Genomic DNA, 22,684 nt, shown 5'->3' on the forward strand with positions numbered 1-22,684 from the left:
AGATGAAAATCCATCTGGTTCCCAATGTCCTTTCGAGAAAGAATTCTGCTATCCTTACCCAGGCTGGACCTACACGTGACTCCAGACCCATGGCAATATGGCTGACATTTAACTGCCCCGCAGGAGCAACCGGGAATAAACAGCGACATTCCTAAATGAATGAACAGAAAATTCTCCTTGGTGTTTTAATACAGTGGCGATGAGGAGACCTCCATATTGGAGAGCTAAATGAGAAGAAAGGCTGTGTTGGACACCAACCTTGCTGGGATTGTCCTTCCTCACCTTCAGCTCAGCGTCAGCCAGTTCAAAAGGGAGGGGAAAATTCATGATTGTTCAGCATTAGTAAGATGAGGAAATTTGTGATGTTCCCAACCTGCTCCCATCCCTACAACAACTCAGTAATACAAGAAAAAAGACCAAGCTTCTGGGGCCATGTTTATTGGTGCATTGTCAATGTTAAGAGGTGTCTAGGAGCACTTCCACATGACTAAAGCCAACCTTCTGCCTCCTTAACTGATGTCATCCTTATCTTAGAGACAAGCCTGTGGCCTAGGAGCTACGAGTGTAAGAAGCTCTCTCCAAAGTTCAAAGTTCATGACCTGTGATGTTCCAAGGCAGCTCCCAGGACTGCCACCACTTCTTCTTGTTTACTTCTGGGCTGGCATCAGGTCGTCAATGCTCTTCCCCTTCTCTAGTCGTTTCTCCATCTCGATCATCAGCTTCACGCCATCAACCACCATCTGGACCTGCTCGACCTCAGAGAAGCCCAGGCGATCAGCATTGGAAATGTCATAGACACTGCCAACTGCTTCAGTGTCCACACCACCTGGTGGGCCAAAGGACAATAATCAGGTTACCATCGAACAACACTAATAACCAACAGCCACGCGACAGCCCCGCTGATCTTCCCCGAACATCCAAAAGGGTTCATCTGTCACACATTATCTTCATTCAGTCAGCTCCAGGTTACAGCAGCCATTTTGTTCACATTACATTTTGGTTATTTATTTTTCTGTCAGCCACTGTAGCAGCCATTTTGTTCATGTCAGCCTTACCGGGAGCCATTTTGTTCATGTTTCATTTTGGCCATTTGTTTTCTGTCAGTCACTGTGGTGGCCATTTTGTTCTTGCTGGCCACTGTGGTGGCCATTTTGTTCATGTCAGGCTTGATGGTGGCCATTTTGTTCATGTTATATTTTGGTTATTTATTTTCTGTCAGCCACTGTGGCGGCCATTTTGATCATGTCAGCTGCAGCAACAGCCATTTGGACACGTTTGTTGGGGACGGGGTAGATCTGGAGTCTCCCAGGTCCTTTGCCTGCCTCAATATGGACAGGAGATGCCCTGGCACGACCTACCTACACATTGCACACAGTGCTTGGTGGGTGGGAGGAGAATAGCGTATTTCCCAAAGGTCACGTTACCTGTGCCACGCTTCTGAAGCCTTGTCCTCTTAAGGATCTCGCCGAATTTCTCATGCTTGCACAGGTGAGGAATTTTAACGTGGACACCGCCCCGTAGGCCAGTGCCCAGGTTAGATGGGCAAGTGAGGACATAGCCAAGATGCTCATTCCACATGAAACCGCGCCCAGCCTTGACAAAGATGTCTTCAATCTGCATTGGGAAGACAGCAGTAAGAGCGTGAGAACAAAGCTTCGGTGCCCTAACAAATGCCACAGGCCTTTCTGCCCAATTAGTCTCTTCCTGCTGCCCGTGGAATATTCTCCCGCCCAACAAACTACGCCTCAAACGTCAAAGAGCTGAGGAAGATGGAAGTCTGAAGCAAAAAAACAGATCGGTGGAGAAACTCGGTGGCGTCCGTGGAGAGACAAACAGGGTTTTGGGTCCAGCGACCCATAGACTCACACAGCGTGGCAACAGACCCTTCGGCCCAACCAGTCCATGCCGACCATAATCCCAAACTAAACAAGTCCCTGCTCCTAGCCCATATCCCTCCAAATATTTTTTATTCATGAATTTATCCAAATGTCTTTTGAACGTTGTAACTGTACCCACATCCACCACGTCCTCTGGAAGCTCATTCCACATGCAAACCACCCTCTGTGTAAAAAAGTTGCCCCCCATGCCCTTTCGGGGCAGCACGGGGGGGGGGGGGGGGGGGCGCTCAGTGGTTAGCGCTGCAGCCTCACAGCGCCAGGGACCCGGGTTCGATTCCAGCCTCAGGTAACTGTCTGTGTGGAGGTTGCACATTCTCCCCGTGTCTGCGTGGGTTTCCTCCGGATGCTCCGGTTTCCTCCCACAGGCCAAAGATGTGCAGGCTAGGTGGATTGGCCATGCTAAATTACCCGCAGTGTTCAGGGGTGTGTGGGTTATGGGGGGATGGGTCTGGGTGGGATGCTCCAAGGGGGGGTTTTGACCTGTTGGGCCGAAGGGCCTGTTTCCGCACTGTAGGGAATCTGATCTAATCTAATCCAAATCCTTCTCCTCTCACCTTAAAAGTGTGCCCCCTAGACTTGAAATGCCCCACCCCCGGGAAAAGCCACCAGTTATTCACCTTATACATACCCCTCGTGATTTTATAAACCTCTGTAAGGTTACCGCATAATCTTGTGTACCCTAAAGTCCCCGCCTACGCAGTGTCACCCTATAACCTTTCCTAACTCTGCTTTCTCTGTCCGCCAGACCTGCTGAGTTTTTCCAGCAATTTTTGTTCCGGTTTCAGAAGGCAGCTGATCGAGAGAAGCAAACATGCAGGGCTATGGTTGGAGACGGGCTGGGGAGGTGAGACTTGCTCGACAGGGGGCCAGCAATCGATCCCAAAGGGACTGTTTGCGCAGTCTGGCTGTGTCAGAATCAGGCCACCGCTGTTAGCTCATGCCTCGTCTGTGCTGAACTATCTTACCTTTTTCAGACCCACGCAGAAACGCCTGAACACCTCCTTCATGTTGCCACCTTTCTGCATGGAGATGACACGGAGGTGGTCTTCCTCATTGACCCAAACCAAGAAGGTTTTATCATCATTATGCCTACGTCAAGAACCAAAGAAAATCAGTCAAACCCATTCTAGAGGGTCACACATGCTACTGCTTCCGCATCTTGCCCATTTGACAACATGCGAGGGGCACTTGCAACATTTCTCTCGTCTCATACAGCCATACAGCACAGAAACAGACCCTTCCACCCAACCGAACATAATCCCAGACTAAACTAGTCCCACCTGCCTGCTCCTGGCCCATGTCCCTCCATACTCTTTCCTATTCACGCACTTATCCAAACATCTTTTGAGCGTTGTAACTGTACCCATGTCCACCACTTCGTCTGGAACTTCATTCCACACAATGGCCTCACCCTGAGTAAAAGAAAAATGCCTCATGTCTTTTAAATCTCTCTCCTCTCATCTTAAAAATATGCCCCCTGGTCTTGAATCCCCCCCACGCTAGGGAAAAGATACCTGTCATTCACCTTATTGAAACCCCTCATGATTTTGTAAACCTCCGTAGGGTCACCCCTCAACCTCCAACGCTCCAGGGGAAAACGTCACGGTCTCTCTTTATAACTCAAACCCTCCGGTCCTGGCAACATCCTGGTAAATCTCTTCTGAACCCTCTCCAGTTTAATAATCTCCTTCCTTTAACAGGGCGACCAGCACTGGAGACAGTTCTCCAGAAGAGGCCTCACCGACATCCCTGTACAACCTCAAATGGCGTCCCAACTCTTAGACTCAAAGGGCTGAGTAATGAAAGCAAGCATGCTAAACACCTTCGTAACCATTTCAAACCCTCACCTCGTCTTTCTCTCAGTGTGAACCTTCCTCTCAAAACAAAGCCAAACGCATATGGCCTCACCACCCACCCCAGCTACCAGTCCATGTCCAACATGGGCGCCCACATTGACACACAACCCAGATTCGTTCCAGTCTATAGAACATTACAGCACAGTACAGGCCCTTCGGCCCTCGATGTTGTGCCAATCTGTCATACCGATCTCAAGCCCATCTAACCTACACTATTCCAACTACGTCCATATGCTTGTCCAATGATGACTTAAATGTACCTAAAGTTGGCGAATCTACTACCGTTGCAGGCAAAGCGTTCCATTCCCTTACTACTCTCTGAGTAAAGAAACTACCTCTGACACCTGTCCTACATCTTTCACCCCTCAATTTAAAGCTATGCCCCCTCGTGCTCGCCGTCACCATCCTAGGAAAAAGGCTCTCCCTATCCACCCTATCTAACCCTCTGATTATTTTATATGTCTCAATTAAGTCACCTCTCAGCCTTCTTCTCTCTAACGAAAACAGCATCAAGTCCCTCAGCCTTTCCTCGTAAGACCTTCCCTCCATACCAAGCAACATCCTAGTAAATCTCCTCTGCACCCTTTCCAAAGCTTCCACATCCTTCTTATAATGCGGTGACCAGAACTGTACACAATACTCCAAGTGCGGCCGCACCAGAGTTTTGTACAGCTGCAGCATAACCTCTTGGTTCTGGAACTCGATCCCTCTATTAATAAAAGCTAAAACACTGTATGCCTTCTTAACAGCCCTGTCAACCTGGGTGGCAACTTTCAAGGATCTGTGTACATGGACACCGAGATCTCTCTGCTCATCTACACTTCTAAGAATCTTACCATTAGCCCAGTACTTTGCCTTCCGGTTACTCCTACCAAAGTGAATCACCTCACTACCAAGGCAGACCAGCAAAACTTTGATGTGGGCACAAATGTGCATCGCTGAGGAGGCAGCGGAGCACTGCTAATGTCACTAGTTACCGAGCAATCACCCTGTCTTCGGGAGCATGGGTTCAATTCTCCCCACGGTCGCAGATGGTATTTGAATACAATTAAGCGTGCTGAATTTTGAATTGAGAGCTAGTCTCAGTGATGCTAACTCTGAAACTATCGTCAACTGTTCTGAAAAATGAAACCCATCTGCTCATTAATGGAAATGGGAATCTTGCCATCCTTACCTGGTCTGGCCAGCATGTGACACAGACAGGGGGGCGCAGGGGCCAAGTCACTGAGTGTCTTTAAGACAAGCTGGGTTTTTGATCAGTGAGGGGATCGAGGGTTACGGGGAGAAGGCAGGAGAATGGGGTTGAGAAACATATCAGCCATGATTGAACAGCAGAGCAGGCTCAATGGGCCGAATAGCCTGATTCAGCTCCTGTATCTTATTGACTCCAGACCCACAAACCCTTAACAGCTCCCTGAAATGGCCTGAGCTACACACTCATTACAAGGGGCAGTTAGGGAAGGGTAATCAGTAATGCCCACATCCTACACTAACACCTTACTCCAGAGACCCCCGCCAGGATGTGGTTGACTACTCTCTCAGAAATAGAAACATAGTGCTAGTTCTGCCGTTCAACGTTCATCCAACTCAGTCCCCACTTTCTTCTTCACACCCTCCCATCCTGAGAATTGGTCCTCAGCAACTCACACCAGGGGTGGCCATTCGGCACTGACCTCACCCAGTACCACCCGATCTAGTCATTCAGACCCAAACAGGTTCCATTTCTCTTAAAGTACAGGCTGGCTGAGACCTGATGGATTTTTTTTGGAAAAGTGTTTGATAGGGTTGATATGATACTTCCCTGTGTCTGTGTGTGTGTGTGTGTGTGTGTGTGTGTGTGTGTGTGTGTGTGTCAGAGTGTGAGTGTCAGAGTGTGTGCGTATGAGTGAGTTTGTGAGTGTATGGGTGTCTGTCTGTGTGTGCGTGTGTCTGTGCGCATGTCTGCATGTGTATAGGTGTGTGTCTGTGTGTGTTAGAGTCAGTTTGTGTGTGTTTAGAGCAGGAGGAGAGGAGACAGAGAGACTGAGGGAGAGAGAGACGCAGAACCTTGACTCTGAACCTTTCTTGCCTATGGGCAAGAAATGCAGCAGAGTCAGCAAATCCCTTGGTGAATTGAGGAGAACTGTCATTAGCTGGAGACGGGGTAGGGGGGGAAGAGCGTGGAACCTGACCCCAAAGGCAGGAATGATCATGGTGAATGACTTCTAAAGTGTGTAAACACAGTAGGGAGAAAGGGAACTGAAGGAGAAAGTGGGCAGTGATAGTCACAGTGGGAGCAATATCACCAGCAGGGACTGGTTGTGGTGGGAACGGCCTGTTACTACGCGGTTAACTCTCAGGGATGTGAGGTGTTTGCTGGTCGAACATCTCTGCAGTTACTCACCAAATTCCTCTTGCATCAGGCCAATCACGGGCCATTCCAGAGGCCAGGAGCAGTGGGGAGACTGGCTTGTCAAACAGGAAGTGGTCATCGATCAGCTGTTGCTGCTCTGCGTCAGACATACTGGCTAGCGGGTAATATTTACCCTTGAACTCACCGATCAGGCTGTTAAGAGCTGAGGTTTAAACAGAAAGCTTTAATACGAGAGCACAACTCTTCAGGACCAATGCAAGAATGCCAAATCTTAAACCAACAAATCCGAGGACAGGGAGCTGCTCATTGGTCAACTCTAATGGGACAAGGCCCCGTTATGGAGAAAGGGAGGGGATACTACAGGCTGTCAGCAGGCACAGGCCTCCAACATATCCCTTTTGTTTCCAACCAATGGGCCACTGCTTTGTATGCGTCTGTGGCATAGCTCAGAGATACAGTGGCCGGAGCGTCTGAGTGGACCAGCCGCGCCCCATTAAAGGAAATGCCCTTCTTGCATCACCACCCACGTCACGCCAACGAGAAACAGCTCACGAGGGTGAGGCCAATCAGCACGGTGAATTTAAACCGTGGTGATGGGGGTCCTCTTGTGGCACGGTGGAAGTGTCCCTACCTCTGGACTAGGGAGGCCTGGGTTTGTGGTGGCTCAGTGGTTAGCGCTGCTGGGCACTAAGGACCCGGGTTCCATCCCACCCTCGGGCGACTGTCCGTGTGGAGTTTGCACGTTCTCCCCGTGTCTGCGTGGGTTTCCTCCCACAGTCCAAAGGTGTGCAGGTTAGGGTGGGATTGGCCGTGGGAAATTACCCATAGTGCCCAGGGATGTGCAGGTTAGGGGTGGATTGGCCGTGCTATATTACCCATAGTGCCCAGGGATGTGCAGGTTAGGGGTGGAGTGGCCGTGCTATATTACCCATAGTGCCCAGGGATGTGCAGGTTAGGGGTGGATTGGCCATGCTAAATTACCCATAGTGCCCAGGGATGTGCAGGTTAGGGGTGGAGTGGCCGTGCTATATTACCCATAGTGCCCAGGGGTGTGCAGGTTAGGGGTGGATTGGCCGTGGGAAATTACCCATAGTGCCCAGGGGTGTGCAGGTTAGGGTGGATTGGCCATACTAAATTACCCATAGTGCCCAGGGATGTGCAAGCTGGGTGGGCTAGCCATGGGAAATACAGGTTGATGGGGATAGGGTAGAGGGGTGTTGGGTCTGGGTGGAATTCCATTTAGAGGGTCAGTATGGGCTCGATGGGCCAAATGGCCTGCTTCCACACTGTAACGATCCCACGATTCAAGCCCCACCTGCTCTGAAAGTGTGCAATAACATCTCTGAACAGGTGGATTAGAAAACTAGGTTATAAAAACTTTGCAGTGACAGTCTGAAATCTGGCACTCTTGCATGTGTCCTGATGGACGTGAGATGAGAGACATCAGCAACATGTCTGTCAATTCAGCAGGGCTCGATTTCTCCCCCAAGAAGCGCATTAATTGTTGGTAAGAGCAAGCTCCAGCCCAGAGAGAAAGGTTCAGAGTCGAAGTCTCAAGTTAATGATGACTGTTATTCAATTAATGTAACATTACTTAGTGTTGCCCGTCCCTAGTCGCCCCTTGAGAAGGTGGTGATGAGCTGCCTTCTTGAACCAATGCTGCAGGGGCACCCACACAGTGCCCTGAGGGAGGGAATTCCAGGATTTTCACCCAGCGACACCCAAGGAGCAGCTAATATCATCACATCAGCTAGTAGCTCAGAAACCAAGGCGAATAAGGCCATAGAGACAGCATGGAACCGGGCCCTTCGGCCCAACCTACCCATGCTGCCCAGTTTTCACATAAACTAGTCCCATTTGCCAGCATTTGCTCCATATCCCTCCATATCTATCCCATCCATCTACCTGTCTAAATGTTTATTAAATTGTACTCATTTCCAACACTGCCTCTAGTAGGCCGTTCCAAACACTCACCATCCTCTGTTGTCCCTCTGCACCCTTTTGTATCTTTCCCCTCTCACCCTAACCCTCTCGTTTTAGACTCCCCCACCCTGGGGAAAACCTATCTACCTTATCCATGCCCCTCATGATTTTATAAACCTCTACAAGTCTCCTAAGGTCCAGGGGAATAAGGTCCTTTCCTGCTAACTGAAACCTCCCAGTCCAGGGAGCACCCTAGTAAATCTTTTCTGCACTCTTTCTAGTTTACTGGTATCCTTTCTATAGTAGGGCAACCGGAATTGCTCCAAATCCTGGGAATATGAGTTTCAGTCCCACATGGAAGCTGGTGAGATATGAACACAGTATAAAAAAACATGGAATTGAAAGCTAATGACAACCATAGCCCCTTGTCAGCAAAAAACCCCATCTGGCTCACTGGTGTGCTTTAATGAAGGGTACCTGCCAACCTTACCTGGTCTGGCCTACACGTGACTCCAGGCCCACAGCGATGTGGCTGACTCTTAACTGCCCTCTGGGCAACTAGGGATGGGGCAATAAATGCTGGTAACTATTCACATGAAAGATTTCTTTTTAAATCGAGATGATATGGGAGTCTTGGGTGGAACGGCTCTTTGAGATGATGGTGCTCCCATATCCCTTCCCATTGGGAGGAGATGGCCCAGCAGTATCACCTGGCCCGGGGTAATGTTCTAGGGAATCCGGGTTCGAATCCCGCCAGGGCAGATGGTGGAATTTGAATCGGACAAAATATCTGGAATTAAGAACCTAATGATGACCATGAATCCATGGTGGATAGTTGGGAGGGGATATCCATCTGGTTCAATGGTGTGAAGAGTATCTGCCTTCCATACCCAGCCTGGCCCTATACGTGACTCCAGACCCACAGCGATTAGAGATGGGGCAATAAATGGTCCTCGTCCCCAGAATGAATTAAAAAAATACCTCTTCCCTCCACCTCCTCCACCCCGGTTCTTTGAGATGGTGGGGGTCAAGGGGACCGTTGACAGAGAGCTCGAAAACAGACACAGAGCAAGGCTGGGGCAGCTGACCAGCAGGCACTAGACCAACTTGTGCCCAGCGCCCACTGGCCTACCTTCTACGGAGAGTTTCTCAATGAGGCGTCGCTCCCCACGGCTGCAGTGAGGCGGCAGAGCAATGCCCTTGATGCTGCGGCCGGTTCGGACCCTGCTGCTCAGGACGTAGTTGGAATCGAGGTCATCACCGCCCTGCACGATGTGGAAAGAAACTTGGTCAGCCACAGGGAGGCGCTGGCATCATTATAACGCACGGCTTTCTCCACACAAAAACCAAAAAGCATCCAGAAGCAAGCTGCAGACGCACTGAGTTCAAATTACGAATTGCGAACACAGCCCAGTCCCTCACGCAAGTTGACCTCCCATTACTGACTCTATCTACACCTCCCGCTGCTTTAGGAACATCAACAAAGATCCTTCCCAGCCCGGTTACAATCTCATCCAACCTCTTCCATTGGGCAGAAGATACAAAAGCTTAAATACACGCACCAACAGATTCAAGAACAGCTTCTTCCCCGCTGTTATCGGGCTTCTGAATGCGCCTCTCAAATTTTAAATTTAATGTTGATCTCACTGTGTGTGTGCATCTTCTCTGGATCCGTAACATTGTATTCCTCACCCTGTTCTATTACCCCAATGCACTTTGTATGGTTTAATCTGACTGCATGCAAAACAAAACTTTTCACTGTACCTGGGTACGTGTGACAATAATAAATCAAATCAAATCAGATCAGACCCAAACAGAACATACTCAGTTTAGGGCCTTTGAAAAATAAATTATTCTCTTTTAGGTACTTTTGAATTGAACAAAGTCCTTTTCTTCCCCCCCAAGTAGACTGTAGTAGACCTAAAAGCTAAAACCTCTCCAAGGTGGTCAGATAAGGAATGACTGGCCTGTATTTTTATGATTATTCAGACCGGACCATTGAACCCTCTCAGATCCTGCCTTCCATACACAGGCGCTAAATGGACAAATGCAGGGATTTACAAAACACAACACAAATTCGAGCCACCGTCAAGCCCCAGCACCAAGTATATGGTTGGGAAGGAGGGTTGTGGTCTAACTGGATAACCTTTCCAACAAGTAGGAGAGATATGACGGGCCGAATGGCCCGCTGCACCAATCTGCAATACCGGGCTGGCGTGGTCACATGGTTTGACTAAAGATGGAAGACGATACAAACAGGGAGACAGCTTCTACTCTTATTTACTCTTTCACAGGATGGGGCATCGCTGGCCGGGCCCAGCGTTTATTACCCCACTCCCTACTTGCTCCCATGAGGACCTGGGGGGAGCTGCCTTCCTGACCCACAGCAGCCCATGTGCAGTAGGTTGGCCCACAAGGCCATTGGGGAGGGAATCCCAGGCTATTGACCCAGTGACAGTGAAGGAGCAGCGATACATGTCCAAGTCAGGGTGGTGAGGGGCTCGGAGGGGAACTTGCAGGGGGATGGTGTTCCTGTGTATCTGCTGCCCCTTGTCCTTCTAGATAGAAGTGGTGCCCTGGAGCATCAGAGATGTTGGGTTTGTAGGGGCTCTCCTGATGCAGTGGTAGAGTCCCCATCCTAGAACCAGAGACCTGGGTTCAATTTGTGTGTAATAACATCTCTGAACTGATTGATTAGAAGCTGCCATGGGGCTGAATGGCCTCTTGCTGTGCAAAGGACTATCTATGATGTGAGTCTGGTGACAATAAGCCGATGATTATCAGACTGATTTCACTTATCTTCGAATCAGATCGCAGACCTGTCCGTTGCTCTGTCCCTCGCCCTGTCCCTCTGCTCCCAGAGTGAGAGGAAAGAGGTGGAGTTAGTTAGTCTGCTCACGGCCCGGTACAAACCTTCAGATTCTCATGGTTCAGGTCAGTCTTGTGTTTATCTGTAGGTTTGTAGCCGCCGTGACGATCCTCAATGACAGGATCGAAGAGATCCCTGAAGACTTCGTAAGATTCCTCGTCACCAGCAACGCAGCCCACGGTCATGATGAAAGGATGACCTAAGGCACAGCAACAAAAAGCCGAGGTTAGCCGCCTCGCAATGGGACGGCGATACAGCCGAATACAGCAGTGCCATGATAGAAAAATTCAGAGCAGGAAGGCTGTTCCATCTTCTCCCTCAGTTCCCACATCATCTCTCAAATTTCTCAGTTGCAAACTTTTGAATTAAATCTTCCCAGCAACAGAGCAACCATTGTCATATAGTGTGGGAGCAGATCCTTCGGCCCAACCAGTCCATGCTGACCAGGTTTACCAACAAAAAGTCCCTTCTAAACCTTTCCTATCCATGTATCTGTCCAAATGTCTTTTGAATGTTGCAACTGTACCCACATCTACACTTCCTCTGGCAGTTCATTCCACCCTCTGTGTGAAAAAGTCACCCTTCAGGTCCCTTTTAAATTGTTCTCCTCTCACCTTAAAGCATGTCCCCTAGTTTTGAACTCACCACTCCAGGGAAATTCGCCTTATCTGTACTCCTTATTATTTTACAACCCTCTATACTTACCCCTCAACTTCCTAGGCTCCAGTGAAAAATGTCCCAGCCTATCCAGCCTCTCCTTATAACTCAAGCCGTCCATTCCTGGCGACATCCTGGTAAATCTTTTCTAACCCCTGTCCAATTTAATAATATCCTTCCTGTAACAGGGCGACCAGAACTGTAGTCAATATTCCAAAAGGGGCCTCACTAATGCCCTGCACAACCTCAACATGATGACCTAACTCCTGCACTCAAATGTCTGAGTAATGAAGGCAAGTGTGCTAAAGACCTTATTAACCCCCCTGTCTATCTGTGAGGCAACTTTCAAAGAACTATGTACCTGAACCCCTAGGTCTCTCTGTTTGATAACACTACCCAGGGCCCTACCATTAACTGTATAAATCCTGCCCTCATTTGTTTTCTCAGAATGTAATTGCGTTATTAAGCTCCTTCTGCCACTCCTCAGCCCATCAACCCAATTGATCCAGATCCTTTTATTATCTTAGATAACCTTCTTCAATGTTGACTATACCATCAATCTTAGAATCATCTGCAAACTTTCTAAGCGTGCCTCCTATATTTTCATCTAAACCATTTATATTAATGACAAAAAAAATGCCACAGGTCACAGGCCTCCACCACCACGTTCTGCCTCAAACCATGAAGCCAATTTTATATCTAACTGGCCAGATCTCCCTGAGTCACACTGATCTAACTTTACTAATTAGTCTACCATGTGGAACCTTGTTGAAGGCTTTACTAAAGTCCACGTAGACAACATCGACTGCTCTCCCCTCATCTATCCTTTCGCTTGCATCCTCAAAAAAACTCAATCAAGCGTACGAGATGCGATTTCCCCACAAACAAAGTCATGCTGACTATCCCCGATCAGTCCTTGCCTCTCCAAATGCGTGTAAATCCTGTCCCTCAGAATCCTCTCCAATAACTTACCTACCACTGATGTAAAACTAAAGGTCTATAGTTCCCAGGCTCCTGATTACAGCCTCTCTTAAATAAAGACACACCATTAGCCACCCTCCAGTCCTCCAACGCCTCACCTGTGCCTGTGGATGATACTAATATCTTTGCTGGGGGGGGGGGGTGGCCCACAATTTCTTCCCTAACTCCCCACAATGTCCTGGGATACACTTAATGAGGTCCCGGAGATTTATCCACCGTTGTGCATTTCAATACCCTGCAGCACTTCCCCTTCTGTAATGTGAACTGTTTTCAATACATCACTATTTATTTCCCTAAGTTCCCTAGCCTCCACTTCTTCGTCCACAGTACAACCTGATGCAAAGTATTCAGTTAGTATCTCTCCCATCTCCTGTGGTTGCACATGTAGATGACCTTCATTAATTTTTAAGATGTCCTATTCTTCCCAGACTGCTCTTAATGTATTTGTAGAATTTTTTTGGGTTATCCTTAACCTTATCTGCTGAAGTTATCTCACATTCCCTCTTTGCCATCCTGACTTCCCCCTTAACGATACCCCTACAAGCATTAAACTCTGCAAGAGATTCACTTGTTCCCAGGACCTAGTGTTTGCCTGTTTCTAATTCTTGACCAAAGCCTCAGTATCTTTACTTATCCATTGTTCCCCAGCCTTACCCCTCAGGAGCATGGAGCCTCTGAACTCTTGTCATCTCACTTTTGAAACCCTCCCACTCATCAGCCGACTCTTTACCTGCGAACAGTCTACCACATTCACCTCTTGAAAGTTCCTGCCTCGTACCATCAAAATTGGCCTTACTCTGCATGACGTTAACTTTTGTACAAGGAAGAATGCGCACAGCGGCTTTCAGCTTCTCACTCTCACCTTCAACATTACGCTGCAACTGTTTTGAGATGCCCCTGGCCCTGGCAGAAGGTGAGGTCAGATACCATCCTGAATTGACGTTCACCGCCATAGTAGGTCTCCAGTCTGTGCTCCTTACAGAAGTGTCCCCTATAACAAATATTCCTTGGGAACTTTGACAAGCCCTGCTTAACATAAAGATTTCCGAAGAAGGGTCCACACCTGAAACGTCAGCCTTCCTCCTCCTCTAATGCTGCCTGTGTTCATCCAGTTCTACACCTTGTTATCTCGGATTCTCCCGCATTGGCCATTCCCACCATCTCTAACATAAAGATTTATGCCTGAGGCCTGCTTGCCACTTCTGTTTTCCGTCTGCGAGACTGTCTCCCCATAACGATACCCAAAACGGAATATCTGTTTGAGACAGGAATGAGCACAGGAGACTCTTGAACTTCCTTCCCACCTCTCCCGATAGTCCCCCATTTATCTGACTTAACCATCTCTCTGAAGCATCACATTCTGTGCCTCCTGTATGCTCCTCAGTGTCTCTAAATGCCTCTTCAGCCCAACTAAACAGTCCAATATGAAATGGACCCCAACACATGTGGTGTAAACAGTCTCCAGGATTAGCCAATCATTCCCTAATCTCCCACATCCGACAGGAAGAACATTCCATTCCCATAATTGTCCCCTAAATTTAGACTTGCCCACAAACACCAACACCTTTCTCAAACCCAGTGTCTGTCCGCTGATTGCTGCTGACGCACTATGCTAATGGGGCAGAGAATTCCAAAGGAGGACAGCTCTTTAAGCGAAGACATTCCTCTTCATTGAGGTCTCGCAGGACCTTCCTTCTGAGTCGGTGAACCCTTGTTCCAGATGGTACAGCCGCAGGGAAGCACACTCTGACTAACTGCACTGTTAATTCCACTCCAAACCTGATGCTGCGATGCGTTCACCATTCGGACTGTCCTAATCTCTAAGAGCTAGGGGTCCAGCGGTTGTGTCGTGGTAATGTCATTGGGTTAGGCATTCAGAAGCGAAGGTCTGGGGACAGGATTTGAATCATGCCTACGCAAACAGGGAGTTTGGATTCAGCGGAAGCCTTGAAATGTAATGGTAGCCATTATTCGAACTGTTGTTTTAAAAATCTGGTGTGATACGGCCCTACACGTGACTCCAGGCACACAGCAATATGGTCATCTCTTAACTGCATTCTGGGTAAATAGGTTACAAGTACTGGTCTGGCCTTCTGATTGATCAAAAACGTCTACTTAATCTCTCCCCATAGATCAATTAACAATGCCGTCATCAAACCAGGATTGTGATGATCAATGTTAACAAAGTGTGGGGCTGGATGGACGCAGCAGGCCGAGCAGCATCTCAGGAGCACAAAAGCTGACATTTCGTGCCTAGGCCCTTTTCTGATGAAGGGTCAAGGTCTGATACATCAGCTTTTGTGCTCCTGAGATGCTGCTTGGCCTGGTGTGTTCATCCAGCCTCACACTTTGTTATCTCGGATTCTCCAGCATCTGCAGTTCCCATTGTCTCTTGTGATGATCAATGATTGGCTTCAATAACAGACTGCCACCCCTTGATGTTCAATAGGGTTCCTACTGCTGAAACCACCCACCTCTCCCCCCATTATCAACATCTGACTGACCTGGACCCAGCCATTTCAATGATGTGGAGGTGCCGGTGTTGGACTGGGGTTGACCGAGGTCAGAAGTCACACGACATCAGGTTACAGTCCGACAGGTTTATTTCAAATCACAAGCTTCCTGAGAGCTGCTGAAGCACTTCACATGATGAAGGAGCAGTGCTCCGAAAGCTTGTGATTTCAAACAAACCTGTTGGACTATAACCTGGTGTCGCGTGACTTCTCACCTTCAGCCTTATAAACACAGCAGCTACAAGGGCAGGTCAGAAGCTGGGATTCTTGCGAGGAGTAACTCACCTCCCGACTCCCTAAAGCCTGTCCATCATTCACAAGCCAGGAGTGCGACGGAATAGTCCCCACTTGCCCTGGAAGGGGGCGGCTTCAACTCAAGAGGCTCAACACCATCCAGGACAAAGCAGGCCTCGGCACCACGTCCACAAATATCCCACTCCCTCCCCCCCACCACCGACGCTCAGTCGCAGCAGTGTGTACCATCTACAAGATGCACTGCACCCATTCACCAAAGATCCTTTGGGTGTCCTCTCACCTGGGTTGTCCACACCAGTCTGGATCACATCGTCAAGGGTGAAGCCACTAGGTGTTTCCTTGTCCCGAAGACGTTTGTAGATGTCCAGGGTCAGGGCTTTGGCCATGTGATTGTTGTGTTTGCTGAGGTCAGGAAACTCTTCCTCTGCTGAGTAGTTCAGCTTCCATTTGTTGTGGGTGTTACCGAAAGGCATGATTGCAAATTGACCAAGTCCTGAAATACACCAATCAGAATGGGAACAGTGCCGTCATTAGAAAAGGAAAATAGTCACATTACCCCAGCCTCCACCGGGCTCTTAAACTAAAACAAAGCCCCATCAATCTCTGAGATGGTAAGAACCGCCAATGCCGGGGTGAGAGACAACACAGTGTGGAGCTGGATGACCAGCAGGCCGGGCAGCATCAGAGGAGCAGGATAGCTAGCATTTCAGGTCAGGACCCTTCTTTAGAAAATGGGGGATACCCATTTAAGAAATTCTCTCATAGCCATGACCTCCAGCAGCGCACTCCACTCTATGGATGCCAAGTTCGATATTCAAGTCCTAATAGGATTGACTACATGGGCTTCTGTGAGAAAACAGTGGCATTCATTGCTAGCATGCAGAAATAGTTAACCTTCACAGCTTTTACAATATTTCTAAATATCCAAGCATCAGAATACTATGGCTGTGAGGCGTGACTTTAATTTTAGCTGTCCGTTAATAATTACGACGAATGAGTTCTCAAACAGCCCGAGAGTATTTTGGGATTATGGAAATGGAGCTCACTTTTAGAAACTATTATCGTGGCTAATTAGAAAGAGTGTGTGAACAGAGTAAATAATGATGCCTTTGCTGTTTAACGCATTTATCTTTTTGTTGTTTTCTTGAAGTTTCAGCCCTTTCAAATGACCTTTGCCAGGGTTTCTCAAATTTACTGTCTACCTCCCAAGTCCTGCCCTTGACAAGGACTCACAGGTCAATGATCAACAACAACTGCTTGCCTTTATATAGCACCCTCTACAAATGTCCCACTGTTGCTCCACAGGAGCGCTGCCAGTTGACAATTGACTCTATGTGACGTCAGGAGATATTAGAGCAGGTGACTCGATGCTTGGTTAAAGATAGAAGTAATAGGAACTGCAGATGCTGGAGAATCTGAGATAACAAAGTGTGGAGCTGGATGAACACAGCAGGACAAGCAGCATCAGAGGAGCAGGAAGGCTGACGTTTCGGGCCTAGACCCTTCATCAGAAAAATGATGAAGGAGTCCAGGCCCGAAACGTCAGCTTTCCTGCTCCTCTGATGCTGCTTGGCCTGCTGTGTTCATCCAGCTCCACACCGTGTTATCTCCGTTAAAGAAGTCAGTTTTAAAGAAACTGCAAGGGGGAAGGGGGAGAGAGTGAAAGAGAGAAAGAGAGACAGAGGAGATATAGAAGGAGATAGAGAGAGAGAGCAAGAGGAAGAAAGAGCAAGGGAGTTGGAGATGTTGAAGGGAGGGAATTCCAGAGCACAGGACCAGCACAGCTAAGGTACACAAGCCAACGGTGCAGTGGTTTACAACAAGGGACACTCAAGAGATTGAAACTGACAGAGTGCAGAGATCTTGGAGGCTTGCAAAGTTGGATGGGGTTAAGAGAGTTAGGGAGAGGTGAGAGTCCGTGGAGGGCTTTGAAGACAAGGATATGAATCTTAAAACTAAGATGGCACGGTGGCTCAGTGGTTAGCACAGCAGTCTCACGGCGCCAGGGACCACAGGTTCGATGCCACCCTCAGGTGACTGTCTGTGAGGAGTTTGCACACTCTCCCCGTGTCTGCATGGGTTTCCTCCGGGTGCTCCAGTTTCCTCCCACAGCCCAAAGGTGTGCAGGTTAGGGATGGATTGGCCATGCTAAGTTACCCATAGTGCCCAGGGATGTGCAGGTTAGGGTGGATTGGCCATGCTAAATTACCCATAGTGCCCAGGGATGTGCAGTAGAGGTGGGTTAGTCATGGGAAATACAGGGATAGGGTGCAATGCTCTGCGGAGGGTCAGTGTAGACTTGATGGGCCGAGTGGCCTGCTTCCTTGCTGTAAGGATTCTATGAATTACGAGTTGGAGCTCTGATCTCTCGCACAGGGCCGTAGCCTCCACAATCCCAGAATGAGATACAGCCAACTCCTGGGGGAGGAGGACTCCTTCTGAGAGAGAAAGAGAGGTGACTATGTATAAAACAGCATGTGGGGATGACACTGATGGAAAGACAACGTCCATGAGCCAGCAACTGTAGGCCATGGGTTCGAATCTAACTGACCCAGCTGAATACTTTAGCAGCTGGCATGGTGCAGTGATAGTGTGTCTACCTCTGAGCCAGGGGGCACAGTACAAATCCCACCTGCTCCAGAGGCACGTGGTGTAAACATTTATGAGCATAAAATTAAAAACAAAATGCAGTGGATGCCAGAGATCTGGAGCAAAATGCAGGAATTGCTGGAGAAACTCAGCTGTCAACTCTGGTGACATCTGTGAAGAAAGAAAGCAGAATTAACTTGCAAATCTCCCTGAACTCAGTTCTGGTCTCCCTGCTACAGGAAGGATGTTGTGAAACTTGAAAGGGCACAGGAAAGATTTACAAGGATGTTGCCAGGGTTGGACGGTTTGAGCTACAGGGAGAGGCTGAATAGCCTGGGGCTATTTTCCCTGGAGCATCGGAGGCTGAGGGGTGACCTAATAGAGGTTTATAAAATCATGAGGGGCATGGGTAGGGTGAATAGACCAGGTCTTTTCACCAGGGTGGGTGGAGTCCAAAACTAGAGGGACATAGGTTTAAGGTGGGAGGGGAAAGATTTAAAAGGGATCTGAGGGGCAATATTTTCACACAGAGGGTGGTCCGTGTATGGAATGAGCTGCCAGAGGAAGTGGTGGAGGCTGGTACAATTACAGCATTTAAAAGGCACCTCGATGGGTATGTGAATAGGAAGGGTTCAGAGGGATATGGGCCAAATGCTGGCAAATGGGCCTGGATTAATTTTGGGATATCTGGGCAGCATGGATGAGTGGAACCAAAGGGTCTATTTCCATGCTGTACATCTCTATGATTGTATCAGTTCTTTGTAAGAAGTGAAAGCATCTATGCTGATGACCTGAGGGGGAGGGTTAGGGTTAGGATCGAGCTCGGACGTGTGTGTTGTTAGATGAAGACAGTGTGCAGAAACAGGGAGATAAAAGGAAGAGCAGACAAAGGGTTTGCTGATGGTAAGCCAGGGTAGAGCTCAATGCCAAATGGGTGATAACAGGAAGGGTCTAGGCCTGAAACGTCAGCTTCCCCGCTCCTTTGGTGCTGCTTGACCTGCTGTGTTCATCCAGCCCCACACTTTGTTATCTCAGATTCTACAGCATCTGCAGCTCCCATTATCTCTGATCAGGGATATGACCAGCTCACACTGTCTGACATGTTCGTCACGTACATCCACCCTCCCAGAACCTACTCTGTAAGGATTGCTCCCAGCACAGCACAGTTTCAACTGTTCAAGCTTCCTGTTATCACCCACTTGGCATTGAGCTCTACCCTGGCTTACCATCAGCAAACCCTTTGTCTGCTTTTCCTTTTATCTCCCTGTTTCTGCACACTGTCTTCATCTAACAACACACACGTCCGAGCTCGATCCTAACCCTAACCCTCCCCCTCAGGTCATCAGCATAGCTGCTTCATCAGAAGGGTCTAGGCCCGAAATGTCAGCTTTTGTGCTCCTGAGATGCTGCTTGGCCTGCTGTGTTCATCCAGCTTCACATTTTATTATCTTGCTCTGAGATGGATGAAGGGTCTAGACCCTTCATCACAGCTTTTGTGCTCCTGAGATGCTGCTTGGCCTGCTGTGTTCATCCAGCTTCACACCTTGTTATCTTATATCCCTGAACAGGTTTGCTCGAAACCATCTACAAATCCCAGACTGTAATTGCACATCTGACCACTGGAGGGAGCACATTGCTGACACAAGGTTGGGGGGGGGACATGTTCTCACAAGGACCTTGCAGTAGTATAGCAGTGAATGAGCAATTTTCATGCGGTGTAACCTGAGAGATTACAAACCTTCGGCTCAGAAAGATCCCACAAAGCAAGGAGAGGAGAACACCCCTTTGCAACAACGTCTCGTCCCCGGTCTCTGGGCTTCATGGGTTTAAGAGGATAGAATGTAGCCCCATCAGGTCCATGTTTTGGGAGAAAAAGTTGGGTATAGGGGCAGAATCAGCGAACAACCCAGGTGGGAACCATTCGGCCCATTGTGTTGGTCTCAGCTCTCTGCAAAAGCAAGTCCCACTCCTTCCCCACGACCTCACGCTACCAACCTCATCCCTTCCACTGAAAATCCCTTTCCCCTTCAGATTAGAGTCCAGTGCCCTTTCCATTTGACCCCATCAACGCCTTGGGAAAATGCATTCCAAATCCGGATCTCTCCCAGCAATGCAAATAAAATAGTTCGCTCCCCTCCCTCAACTGGCATTATTTTGCCCATCGCCTCATCTCCTAGTTTCAAAACTTGTCCATGAAAGTGGGACTAGCTGTCTTCAGTTGTACTCTGACCACAAATCCTCTCCGAGCGCCTCCCCATCCCAACCTGGAAATATATCCCCGTTCCTTCCCTGTCGCTGGGTCAAAATCCTGGAATTCCCTCCCTCAGGACATTGTGGGTCAACCCAGAGCACACGGACTGCAGCGGTTCAAGAAGGCTGCTCACCCCCACCTTCTCAAGGGGGCAACTAGGGACGGGGGCAATAAATGCTGGGCCCAGCCAACGACGCATAAATCCCACGAGTGAATAAAAACACCCCTCGGAGCGGGGTGGTGGGTCCCGCATCCCGAGAGTCTGCTCTCGGAAGGAATTCTCCAATGTCTTACAGGATCAGCCCAGATAGGTGACTCCTGGCAGGATCCAATTGGAATCCAGGTGCCAAGCGATTGAGATCTCCACGTTGGGGACCCGTTTGGAGACCACTGAAAGCCAACTAGCCCAACCTGACATTGAGACTGGACCAAAGAGAAAGTGAGATCTTAGGCAGGGCCAGTGAATGATCTACCACGCGCCCTTCATTCACTGGACACCCGTACCGTCCCCCTCCACTTTCCGATGGGTTCCAAGCGACACAATTGAACCTGGGCAATTCTAGCGCAAATACTGCTTTTCTCCAAATACGAAATCAGCAAATTCCCGACGACCTTACCGCTCCCCAGGGCTCGAAGGACGAGATGGCCTCTCCCTGGGAACCGGCTACCCAGATGCAACATGCCAAAAAGGGGTCTATTGATCCAGCCCTGCGTCTGCTCCCTTGCTCCCCGCGCCGCAAACTCTAACAAACGGATTCTGGGCGCAAGAGGGAGACAGGGAGAGTTTGTCCCTGCTCCAGACGCGGAGAGTTTCAGGGGTTTTTCTGTAAGCAGACTGAAACAGCGATCCAAATCGAAATGGAATTTGGAAATTGATCTGACGATGGGAATTGTTTGCAAGAGAGATATTGGAAAACTCTGGGGATAAAGTTGCATTTGGAATTTTGCAGGTGCATGAATACGATTTTGGAACTTTTAAAATTATTGACAAAGTTTAAACGATGTTAATTTCCTGATTCTACTCGGATATGGTACTGTCTCCGATTCTCAAGTTTGTAAGTGTTCAGAATGTTTGTGACTTAAACAGCGCCCGAAATCCCCAAATTTGTAACTTAGTCACCAGAATTCCCAAGCTTAGAAGTTAAAGTATCCAAAAGTTTCCAAATTTAAAAATTAACTGTCAAATATTCCCACTTTTAAGCCAGTGGCCAAAACTTCCAGGTTTGTAACTTAGTGTCCAAAATTCCCAATGTTAAAACTAAAACAGCGCCCGAAATTCCCAAGTTTGTATCTCGTATCAAAAAAAATCCCGACTGTAGAAATTAAAATGTCCAAAAATTCTCGTCAAAAATCGAAAATCGTCAGTTCTAAAATTTAAAATGTCCAAAGTATCTGAGTGAATGACTTAAGAGTCAAAATGTTTCCCAATGTTAAAGTATAAACGCTATCCAAAAACTCTCAAATCTGTCCGTCCGAAATTCCTAATTTCACAGTGAAAATCCTGGCTGCACGTTTTTCCTTGGCTGCACCTCCCAGCAAATGGATTTTGAACTTCACAAGTGAATGCTGTTCGGGATATTTGTTGGAGTGTGCTGGAGAAACTGGAGGATGTCGGTGATATGCTTCTTACCTGATTCGGCTCGTCCCCTTCGGCTGTGACCCTGACACCTACCGCTCTAACGGTGAGCCAGGACGAGCGCAGTATCTGCTGCTCCCTTTATACTGCACAAGGCTTGATCCCAACATGGTGAGCCTCGCCATGTAAGGAGCGCACAGCCCCTTCCTTGGCCAATTCTAGGAGACAGAACACACTCTGACCTCGAACCACGCGTCCATTGGCTGTCCCTTGATGTCCTAGAGCCATGTCATTGGGGTCCAGTTCCCATCCCCCCCACCTCGAGGCTCGGCTCTGCCAGGAGCTGACCCTGAGACTTATGTAGCCTGGAAAAAAGTATCCCTGCAGCATTCAACAGAAGGCAGTTGGCAGGATAGAGGCATGGAAATCAGGAGTGCTTCATCTGCTCCACACAGTGGTTAGCCCTGCTGCCTCACAGCGCCAGGGACCCGGGTTCGATCCCACCCTCAGGCGACTGTCTGCGTGGAGTTTGCACGTTCTCCCTGTGTCTGCGTGGGGTTCCTCCGGTTTCCTCCCACAGTCCAAAAACTGTGCAGTCTAGGATGGATTGGCCGTGCTAAATTACCCATAGTGCCCAGGGATGCGCAGGTTAGGGTGGATTGGCCGTGCTAAATTACCCATAGTGCCCAGGGATGTGCTGGTTAGGGTGGATTGGCCGTGCTAAATTACCCATAGTGCCCAGGGATGTGCAGGTTAGGATGGATTGGCCATGCTAAATTACCCATAGTGCCCAGGGATGTGCAGGTTAGGGTGGATTGGCCGTGCTAAATTACCCATAGTGCCCAGGGATGTGCAGGTTAGGGTGGATTGGCCATGCTAAATTACCCATAGTGCCCAGGGATGTGCTGGTTAGGGTGGATTGGCCGTGCTAAATTACCCATAGTGCCCAGGGATGTGCAGGTT

General features: G+C 48.7%; 1 protein-coding gene across 1 annotated transcript; it reads right to left on the bottom strand.

Moving 5' to 3' along the window:
- Window positions 1-422: 422 nt before the first annotated feature.
- On the bottom strand, window positions 423-21,908 carry LOC125447870 (creatine kinase M-type). Its single transcript, XM_048522658.1, has 8 exons — window positions 21,776-21,908; window positions 15,586-15,798; window positions 10,944-11,098; window positions 9,163-9,295; window positions 6,138-6,309; window positions 2,864-2,987; window positions 1,425-1,614; window positions 423-826 (listed from the first exon to the last, which is right to left on the bottom strand). The coding sequence occupies exons 2-8, from the start codon at window positions 15,776-15,778 to the stop codon at window positions 648-650; spliced, it is 1,146 nt and encodes a 381-aa protein (XP_048378615.1). The 5' UTR covers window positions 15,779-15,798; window positions 21,776-21,908; the 3' UTR covers window positions 423-647.
- Window positions 21,909-22,684: the final 776 nt, after the last annotated feature.

This window comes from Stegostoma tigrinum, chromosome 39 (assembly GCF_030684315.1).
Source record: "Stegostoma tigrinum isolate sSteTig4 chromosome 39, sSteTig4.hap1, whole genome shotgun sequence".
Taxonomy (NCBI): Eukaryota; Metazoa; Chordata; class Chondrichthyes; order Orectolobiformes; family Stegostomatidae; genus Stegostoma; species Stegostoma tigrinum.